Raw genomic sequence first — 11148 nt, 5'->3', positions numbered from 1 at the left:
ATCTAAAAAGTGTACCTGTATGATTCCATAAAATCCAAATAACATTGGGTTGTAATCAAATGAGTGATGCATGGTTTTTCCACAATGTTGAAATGTAATTAAGTTTTGAACCAAGACAACACTTGCATTGAAGCATAATTATAAGGGAAACCTTTAGACTCATATAGAAAGGCCATACCTATAACTTCCAACTAACACAATTATCTACAATGAATGTTTAGATCTTATAGGAAATTGCTTAGACAAATTTTGCATACACAAGGGATAATATCCTACATTCCTTGTGATATTGCAATGAGTTCCCACTTGCAAAATGCTAATTTGATTATACTAAGCATTGTGAGAGTACATGTGCATGAAGAAAGGAAGAGACCCATGATGCATTCGAGAATGGATGCAATGGATTGGATGAGAAATCAAATGTTGGATGATGAGGAAGCACAGTATTTACAATTAAGTTATACCAAGACTTGTTTGTGGGGTTAAACTATGGATGGTTATGTCTTCTAAATCCACTTAGAAATGGTTGAAAATATCCAGAAGAGTTTCTTTGAAGAGGTTTCTTAAAGTCAATATACACACGCAAACATGTTACTGCCTCATGATACAATATCACTTCCCATTTAGATCATGGGCATGGACAAGATTTTGTGAGCCATGCTAGTACCATTAGGATAAAACCTTGACATTAACTTCCTAGAATTACATAGTTGAAGTAATTAAAAAGTTTAAAAGACAAGCAACCATAATATCAAGTTCTAAAGTTGATGGTATATAAAGAATGGTTTGGAAGATGGGATGCATTTTACAATTGCTTCATCATGCCCTATTAGAGTCTTTAGTGAATGACACTCACATATAATGGATTGGGAGATATATAGAGGCTCATCATCACAAGTTGTATGACATCTAAACCCTATGACATATGATCAACATTGCAACACAATCTTCTTCTCTAGGTAGTGTAAAACACACTTGCCCAAACAAGCTACAAGCCACCCATACTACCATAGCTTCCACCTAGCTTAGCTCACATCCTTAATTGTAACATGAGTCATTGAGCAAAATGTATTTGCCCTAATTTTGTTTTGTGAATACGAGTGGCATACTCAAATTCGATGCCACAACTTTAATCCCACTAAAAATTGCTTTCTAGACATTTTCAACCATTAAATTTCCCTAGTCATCTTTCTTTCATACGCACAATGTGCATTCTGTATTGCAACTTTCATTAGATAAATTCTTTAACATGGAGAGTACTTTATGCCTACAAATTCTATATAAAAATGTTTCACTTTGGTTTCAAACACTATATTTGACTTTCAATTATGATAATGAAATTGATATGTCTAGTTAGTTGTCCATTAACTTGACCGTGCATAGCTCTAGCCTAATATACCCCTAAAAGGTACTTTTGGCGTGTATGCTCATACACTTCCTGCACTAGTTTGTCTTATATTGAGGCAATGATCTCATGGCTCACCAATGATCATGAACCCAATACAAGCATTCACCGTAACCTCCAAATGGTCATTCACATATTTCATGGGTCTATTCTATAAAATACTTTACTCATGTAATGTCTCATTACTACATGTATGTTCGTCCTCTTATTTCATGGGCCTAACCTAGTTTGATTCTCGTGATGTATGATTAATATCCAATTATGGGCCTATTCTCTACTCGACTCATGTAATGTATGATCATTATGTGGATGCTCATCCTCTTATTTCATGGGCCTATTGCTAACCGAGTCAAGTCTTATAATATATGATTAGTATCCATTTATTTCATCGTCCTATTCCCCAACCTAGTTTACCCTTGTGATATATTATTAGTATCCACTTATTTCACGGGCCTATTCCCTAACCTAGTCGAGTCTTGTAATTTATGATAAGTATCCATTTATTTCATGTGCCTATTCCCTAACCTAGTTGACTATTATCATGTATGATTAGTATTCACTTATTCATGGGCTTATTCCCTAACCTAGTTGACTATTATCATGTATGATTAGTATCCACTTATTTCATGGGCCAATTCTCTAACCTAGTTGACATTGTGATGTATGATGACCATCCTTCTTTTTGCTCACTATGACATGAGATGATCTTAACACCATGAACCCATGAGAACCTATCAACATGATCTCTCTCTCTCTCTCTCTCTTCCAAGCTCCTCCATCGAACAACCTTACCAACTAAGCTAAATCCATATTCTTCGCCGAACAGGAAAACCGTATACATTAATACATGTTAGAGCCCATCCCGTTGTCTGCCATTTGAACCATTGCTTCCATGAGACTTAGCTCACATGCATTGCGATGTGAGGCAGGTCATTGGGGCACAAGTTATGAGAGTGGTCGACTATGCATACTTTGCCCTAAACAAGTGAATCGAGAGTCTGAGTATCACACGTTGATACACTCTGTCTTTGATCAAAATTGACTCTGCTTTCTACACATCTTCAACCAAAGTCAATCCTTGCACGAATTTCTCTGACGGCCACAATGTGCACTCTCGATTGCAACATTCATTGGCAAAGTTCCTGAATATCGAGTGTCGCTACTCGCTTTCACATGTATTATGTGAAATGTAATATTTTTGGTCTCATAGGTCATATTTGATCTCTGAAGATGATAATAGAATCTCTACGTCTGTTTATATGTCTTCCTTTCCTTTTGCCATACCAAGAACGAAACTATATTCACACTCAATGAGTTGCGGAGCAAGGGATTCTTTCTAGCTACCGGTGGTAGTTAAGACTCCAGGACCAAAAGTCATAAATATGTATGAGAGAAGCGAGGTTTGGCCCTTGCAAGGTGGGGTATGCCTCGATCTAAATAGAATCCCAATGGGTCTACCATGTCACTCTCGCTCAAATTTGTTCATACCATTAGCATAGCATACCATATATCATAGCATGCAGGTAAATGACCCAAGTCACTATGAGACAGAGAGAGCATCCAAGTTGATGGTGGGGTATGACATATGTATGGACATTGGAGACCATGTGAGTTGAGGGTGGCGCCCATTTGTGTTGCATCTAACACACACACACACACACATTAACATAAAGCACGAGAAGGGGTGGGGGCATTGAATGTGGGGCTCAAATCTCGAGATTTTGCCAAACCATCAATTTCCTTCTCCAAATTAGAGCGACTCTAGACATAGAGAGAGACACACACACACGTAGAGAGAGAAAGACACACACACACACATAGAGAGAGAGAGAGAGAGAGAGAGCCTTCTATATAAATTCCCAATGGAAACTTATTAACATGCTATTTCTCTCTCTCTCTCTCTCTCTCTTGTAAAACTATAGCTAATTAGTTTATAATACCCCCACTAATTAGCCAGCTATGGCTATTGCGCCTCCCCCTAATTACTCCGCTAATTCTCCCTATTCCTCTACGTTTTCTCCCATTCCTCGACAAACCCACTTCAGGAATCCACCCACCAAAGCTCACCTTGGTCGCCCACTTTCTGTAATCGCTTCTACCATCCACAGGTCCTTCATCTCTCTCTCTCTCTCTCTCTAGGTTCATCGCATTTTTCATGTTGCCTTAGTTTTTCATTGTGGGTTGGCTCCATCCCATGCCATCATTAGATCGTGCTTGCCTCAAGTCTATTTTGACTCGAAACGGTGTGAAATGTTGGTGCTTCAGCTCATAAATCTCCACCATAATCGAGTAGAACGTCAATGTACCTTGATTTATACACGATTAATGTGCTACCAAAAAACTTATGGCCTTTAAACAAATCGTTCTTAAACCTTTCTTAATCTCCATTTGAGATCCTTTGTGACCAAATGTTTAAGAGATTTTTAATTAATCTGTGTGCTGTACAAAAGAATCATAATCTGGATGATTAATGTTTTGTTTTGTTTTGTTTTGTATATGGTAGGGAGAAAGTAAGGCCGGAGGCGATCATAATGCCGTCTCACGAATCATTTGTGGCGGGGTACGAGCGGGATGTGCTTGGGGAGCTGGAGAGGTGGGGGGAGAGCGAGATCTTGCCGTTCCTGAAGCCGGTGGAGAAGATGTGGCAGCCGCAGGATCTGCTGCCGGATCCGACGGAGGAGGGCTTCTTGGAGGAGGTTCGGGAGCTAAGGTTGCGGTCGCGGGATTTGCCGGACGAATACATGGTGTGCCTAGTGGGCAACACCATCACGGAGGAGGCATTGCCCACGTACCAGTCGTCCATGTATCGGTTCTTGGGGTCTTGCTCCGACGACAAAATGTCGGCATGGGCCCGGTGGGCGCGCTCCTGGACCGCCGAGGAGAACCGCCATGGTGACCTCCTCCACAAGTATCTCTACCTCTCCGGCAAAGTCGACATGCAAATGGTGGAGAAGACCATTCACTACCTCATTCAATCTGGCATGGTATGGACTTTTATATCCATGGAATGTGTATATATATATCTATATATCTATATATCTATATAGCTTTTGATCAAATTTTTTTGTTTTGTCTATAGCATAAATCTGTTTCAATCTCTCTGCCTTTTTATATGCTGCTAATGTTGGGGGGGGGGGGAATCTTGGCTTCCAACATTATATGCTGCTAATGTTGGGGAGGGGGAAATCTTGGCTTCCCACATTATATGCTATAATGTTGGGAGGGGGAAATCTTGGCTTCCCACATTATATGCTGCTAATGTTGGGAGGGGGAAATTTTTGGCTTCCAACATTATATGCTGCTAATGTTGGGGAGGGGGAAATCTTGGCTTCCCACATTATATGCTGCTAATGTTGGGAGGGGGAAATCTTGGCTTCCAACATTATATGCTCTGCTAATGTTGGGAGGCATCACTACATTGGAGGCCATCCCAAATTTGGTATGTCAAGAGCAGGCTCACAATTCATTCATTCATTCATTCATTGACCCCCACATTTGGGGGGCTTTGTTTTCACTCTCCCCTTCCTTCTCTACCTACAAATCTAGCATGAATCCACCAAAATGTATGGGAGGATGGATGAACCCCCCCCCCCCCCCCCCCCCCAGCATTAGAGAGAGACATGTTCTCTTCTTGCTTGGCTTGGAGTGAGATTTTCCTGAGTAGTCATTGTTTTGATTGAGGGGGGGAGGGAAATAGAAGCATTATATATAGCCTTATAGGTAATGCACCTCCGTCAAGCATTTGTACTTAAACATGGGGGCAATGCGAGCGAATCTCTTTGGTCTTGTCTATATTTAAGAGAACTATCTTCCTTAAATCATCTAAGTTTTCCTGGTCTTGTCTATATTTAAGAGAACTATCTTCCTTTAATCATCTAAGTTTTCCTGGTCTTGTCTCTATTTAGAGACCAATCTTCCTTACTCATATAAGTTTTCCTTAACTAGAATCTCATCTCTCATGCTATCCTTAATCATATAAGTTTACTTGTGGGCCTTATGTAAACTACTACTAAAGAAAAATGGCAGCTACCAAACCAAGACAATCCTTCTGAGCCATACCATATTAAACTCAAAACTATATTTATCACTAGCAAAGGCATTTCGATTGAACTCTACTATATTTGAGTGAAACTTAACCGTTGGCTTTATTTAAGGATCTAGTGACAACCATGCAAGGTTTCATGTTTTTTGTCAATCGTTTCAAGCTTTTTACCTTAATGACCATATTAGGAAGCACCATAGACACCAGTTCTCGAAAAAGAGAGTTAATGTTAGTGAGGGTCCATGACTTTGAATAAAGATTTGTACATCTTAGAAAAATATCTAGGCTAATTGCTTGTTCAAAATCGAGTTTAACTATCAATTGGAATGTATATAGACTTTTTACACATTGATTTAGGGGAACTTCAAGTGTCAATGGTTGTCATATCATCATGTGGAAGGCATTTTAATCATATGAATTATTACCATTCCTGTAACCTTTGTTTTGCGAATTATCGCCGTGCTACCTTGTTGCAGTTTACTCAATCATGTGAAATAAATATACAAAATGTATTATTCACTATGAGAGTTGAAACTTTTGGAGACCTCACTTATTTTAAGAAACACTACCACTAGAATATTTCTGGTGACCATGGTAACACATGTTTTTTCACTTTTTACCTCAATAAGTTATACTTAATATGCAATGTATTGATGAGAGCATTAAAGGCCTATTAATTTGATATTTTTTTGTCCATCCCCCCCATCTATGAGAGCGGTGAAAACTTAAATACAACTTGTTAGTTTGAATAAGCTATGGTAACATATGAAATTTTCACTCGCAGGATGTTGGGCTTGAAAATGACCCGTACTTGGGATTTATCTATACATCATTCCAAGAGAGAGCCACCTTCATATCTCATGGAAACATTGCTCGACAAGCTAAAGAGTTTGGAGATATCAAGTTGGCAAAGATATGCGGGAGCATCGCGGCGGATGAGAAACGACACGAGCATGCTTATACAAAAGTTGTGAAGAAGTTGTTCGATATTAATCCAGACGGCACAATGTTAGCCTTGGAGGTAAGCCTTCAATTTATACAAGTTCTCATGAATGTTGGTTCCAACATTGGGTCTCTTACTACTACGATTATCCTCTCTAGTTCAATCCTTGTTTTGCATTTTCTAGAATAGTAATCCACATGGGTATTTTTCACTTCTGTAATGTAGTAGCCACCTTAAGGTCTTACTATAGGCACACGATTCCACTTTCCAAGCATTTGTCTTTGTTGTAAAGATTTGGGTCGCAGACAATATTGGTCGATGTCGGATGTTTTATGAGCGACTCCGGCCCCATTAATGGCACAATTCTTATGTGGGCCATACCCCATTGAATGTCTCATGTATAGAGCAACTTATATGGATGCATTTATTATCTATACCATTTAAACTTAAAAAAGAAGTGTCACTTTTTAGATGGGATATTGTCAATAGGGTTACTCACCAATCAATGTTTCCTGGCCTTTCATTATTTTTAGAAGTCTTACATATTATAATACGAAGGACGAAAAAATGCTCGAAAGTCACGAGAAGCTCGGAAACAATTACTCTACTTTATTTCTTAAAATGAACGATATTATCTAAAAGTTTGTTTTATGTGATGCTTTGCTTGTTTGGGGCAACAGGCGATGCTGCGGAAGAAAATAGTGATGCCTGCGCATCTCATGTATGATGGTAGGGATGAAAACCTATACGATCATTTCTCAGACGTGGCCCAAAGGATGGGAATATACACAAGCAAGGACTATGCCGACAATTTGGAGCACTTTGTAAAGACGTGGGAGCTTAACAAGTTGAGAGTAGTGACAAGCAAAGGCCGGGCTGCCCAAGATTATGTGTGCAACTTGTCAATGCGTATTCGCAAGATAGAGGAGCGTGCCCAACACTATAAAAGTGCCAAGTCACCGAGATATCATCAATTCTCATGGATCTTCAATCACGAAGTCATGTTATAATCACTAGTTCCCACCATTCTCTATTTATGGCCAATCCAATCTTGCTTCCTTTTCTTTTTTTTAATATTTTTACTAATCTAATACATAAACCATACAAGTTTCAAACCCTCCCCCCTAAATAGAGAAATCTTCTTTATGTGTTAACAAATTCTATGTACACTATATATATATATATATATATATATTATCTATGTCAAAATTTTCTCCCAATGTTTTTTATGTACATTTTTTTATAATAAATCAAGTGGACTTTTTGTTGCGTCTATAAATGTGGAGGTAGATTTGGGTGCAATGCATATGAGCATGGACAGCAAGACACATTCATCTGTTCATACATAAATTCAGATGTAAGTACATGAATGCAAAGAAAGCCACATAAATGTGAATTGAGGTTACATTATATGCATAGGCATTTGTATATTTTGGGTCGTCGTGGCCCGTGGGAGGTGATCAAAACAATTGTATTATTTAAAGTTTTTCATAGTCTATATCTAAGGCATTGACGCGCCCTACACGGACCAACCTTTCGGGTTGTATATATATGTATATGTATATGTACATGTATGTATCATGTTTGTATGGATGTATGTACATATGTGACTGAACATTGTGAGTTGTCAATTTAACAAACAAACTCGAGACTCTTTTCCAGCACTCTATATGCATTGAGGCATGTATAAAAGAAACTCCTACAACTTTAATTGTTTGAACTTTGAATGAATGAAAGGTAAAAAGTCACGTATTAAATAATCTCCATTAATATACATAACTCTCTATCTCTCTCTCTCATACATACATTCTTTCATCCATACATACACTCTTTCTCATTATTGACTTTCTCTCTTTTGTACCTAGTTCACAATAAGTTGTTGTAAATCCTCTATGTTACTTCCTTCGTAAAAGTAGAGTTTGTATTCATTAAACGCTGCAATACAAAAATCTTTGTTAACCCTACTACATAAATAATGAAATTTATGGCAAGGTTTTAACTCTCTACAGTGTTGTAAGACTAGTTGACTTCATATCATAACTCCTCTAAGGACGAGAATGGCCACAAAGTTTAGTAACAAGAACTGCCAAATCAATTTTCCTTTCAACCTATGTATGTATTGATAGAAACCACAAAACAACAACCCATTCTCATATTCTATTTGTGCCATTGATGATAATGTAGCTCATAGGATGATCGTTGTAAAGTTTTGGTTACTTGAACTTCGATTGATTGAAACCATGTCAATATTATCCTAGAATAACTAAAATAGTAGCTCTTCCTCATTCACTCTTCCCAATTTTAACTACATATATTTTACACATGCCTTCCTACGGGGATGATTTCCAAGTTTACCAAAACAAAACATATTTGCACATGTCTTCCTAGGAGGATGATCACATACTTAAGATGTGATCTTGTAGGTTCATTACAAAAGTTTTCCAATGTAATAGAATGAGGTAAAGGGATGCCAAACACGTTGTATTCATGCAAATGAACGTGTATGATGTTACGTTTATGATAGCAAAACAATACCTAGTGCTTACCCTTAGATTCAACATCCATCATGTATCATTTAAAGATAGAGATTGATATTAGCTACCAATACGGGCAATCTCACTTTCCAATGTGTTGGCATACACATGTACGTTGTTGCCTTTTTGTCGCCAACACATCATCAAATGTGTTCAACATCTATCATGTCCCTTTGAATGTTTGAGATATCTCCAACATTGATAATCTAATTGCAAGCAATAGTGATGTCTAGGAGGCATCAATTTCTATGGATTATCCATGTTGCATGGTTACACTTGATTCTAAGTCAATGTTCTCCAAACATTTCAAATTTTTGTTGATACTTGATGTTACAGTGTTCCAAGGTGTAGCTTTCCTAAAAATATGTTTGATCATTACAAACAACTTAATGTACTGTGAGTTCTCCTAATGGTTGTTTGTTAACATAATAGGCTACAACCTCTATAAAACATACCTAATAGAGGCCATTAAAGTGAACAAATTCCTCATGTCGTATGATCTTCATTCAACTTGACATTGATCTAAGTTGCATAGGGTGCGTTTGATAGGGCTTAGGCATAACTAATAGTTTATTGTTTGGTCTTAAATGTATCCAATGTAATCTAACATTCTAATTGTTGCAAATAGGGAAGTCAATTTAGTTGACTTTGGTAGAGATGTGCTTGCACATTTACAAAAGCCACTTTCGTGCATGAGAGAGAGAGAGAGAGAGAGAGAGAGAGAGAGAAGCGAGGGTTTGTGCACGTGCTCATAATTAATTAATAATAATAATATTTTACAACTGGTGAGAAGTGAGAAATAAAAATCAAGATGGAGTTCTTGCACAACAGAATCAAAAAATTTAGTAGAATGTGTCTATGTGAGATAGATTGATTGATTGATAGAGAAAAATTATTATCACCTTCAAAGGTCAAGAATAATGAGACAAAAAATATAACATTTTCATGCAATACATGTAAAAGTGAGTAGCAATTCTCAATGTTCAAGAGGTTGACGATGTGTGGAAAGGATAGTCGAACAAGATCAAAGCCAAAGCATTGTTATGAGGTTATTTTTCTAAGTCAGGGTTGTTTGGAAGGGGGTTATTCTTTTGTTTTTGAGTGTTTTTGAGAAAAGCTTAATGTAGTTATCAAATTTTATTTCTAAATTTATTTATAATTTCTCTAATTAACATAACAATGAATCGAGTTTCCCCGAAAGGGGCTAGAACAATTCATACATTGGGGCGTTGTACTTCTAAGGGCTACCTTGCTCACGATGAACCAGCCCTAGGAATAAAGCACTTATCTCTCAACTCCATGCAACCTTGGGAGCCTCAAAGGCTTCTTAAGTTAATCTAACATTAAGAGACAACAAATCGTTGCATTAATTGAGAAATATGTTGATTTTAATTAAAAAGATAATTACTAGATATCGGGCATATAGGTCTCAATTAAATTGAAAATTGCTTAGTAAAAAAAGCATATCTCATTTAATTAGTATGAAAAAGTTACATGGAGGAAAGGGGCTCTTAGTGGATGTATAAAGGAAACCATGGAATCCAAAAGGTGGCCCCAAATTGAAACATGATTGTTTAGTAACGGGCATATATACATATCTCAATTAAATACTTGATTGTTTAATAAAATTTATGTGTATCTCACTTAATTATTGTGGAAAAGCTACATCTTGGAAATTAGTTGTTAATAAATGCACAATGGAGAGAACGAAAACCAAAAGTGGCCCAAAATTGAGGCCTCTTTTACATAACATCCGTTGCCCTTTTATATAACTTAGAAACCCGAAAGGATCCCTTTCATATTAGAAGAGCATTGGGCATTAGCTATTGTCACCTAATTAGGGTTGTTCCCCGACAACTTACAAAATGACAACGTTTATTTTATACATTTGACATATGACTATTATTCTAGATTGAAAATATTAAGCTTCATTGTGGGTTTTTAAACCAAAGCATATGACATTATTTCCCTCAACAAGTGATTACTTTTTCTTTAGAGAGTGATTTTGATTTGTAATGTGATGAACTCTAGCCTATTTTATTCGTCTTGTCTATGTTCTTTTGGTTACAAAGTACAACAATTGAAGTGTTCGAGTCTACAAGACTTGAAAATGCCCACCTATTGTGGCATTATTGCAAGACTTGAAGTTGGTAATGGTCATTGTGCATGTACAATCGATTATTTGAAAAGAACAACCTTTGTGTGATTGATTTGACCTTGAGGA

At 37.3% G+C, this 11148-nt stretch overlaps 1 protein-coding gene across 1 annotated transcript; it reads left to right on the top strand.

Moving 5' to 3' along the window:
- The first annotated feature begins 3316 nt into the window (after nucleotides 1-3316).
- Nucleotides 3317-7453, top strand: LOC147869286 (stearoyl-[acyl-carrier-protein] 9-desaturase 5, chloroplastic-like). The gene is made up of 4 exons (XM_087328048.1): nucleotides 3317-3513; nucleotides 3909-4389; nucleotides 6232-6468; nucleotides 7071-7453. The coding sequence occupies exons 1-4, from the start codon at nucleotides 3365-3367 to the stop codon at nucleotides 7398-7400; spliced, it is 1197 nt and encodes a 398-aa protein (XP_087184174.1). The 5' UTR covers nucleotides 3317-3364; the 3' UTR covers nucleotides 7401-7453.
- Nucleotides 7454-11148: the final 3695 nt, after the last annotated feature.

This window comes from Azolla caroliniana, unplaced genomic scaffold (assembly GCF_043228905.1).
Source record: "Azolla caroliniana isolate FFs.n. ecotype wild unplaced genomic scaffold, voAzoCaro1.0.p SCAF_1, whole genome shotgun sequence".
NCBI lineage: Eukaryota > Viridiplantae > Streptophyta > Polypodiopsida > Salviniales > Salviniaceae > Azolla > Azolla caroliniana.
Note: the sequence above shows the minus strand (reverse complement) of the source record. Positions and strands in the feature narration are given on the sequence as shown.

Bases quoted from the DNA above. Each gene is read 5' to 3' on its own strand.
- LOC147869286 (XM_087328048.1), top strand. From the start codon at position 3,365: ATGGCTATTGCGCCTCCCCCTAATTACTCCGCTAATTCTCCCTATTCC. The intron at 4,390-6,231 runs GTATGGACTTTT...TTTCACTCGCAG, and splicing joins ACCTCATTCAATCTGGCATG to GATGTTGGGCTTGAAAATGA. The intron at 6,469-7,070 runs GTAAGCCTTCAA...TTGGGGCAACAG, and splicing joins GCACAATGTTAGCCTTGGAG to GCGATGCTGCGGAAGAAAAT.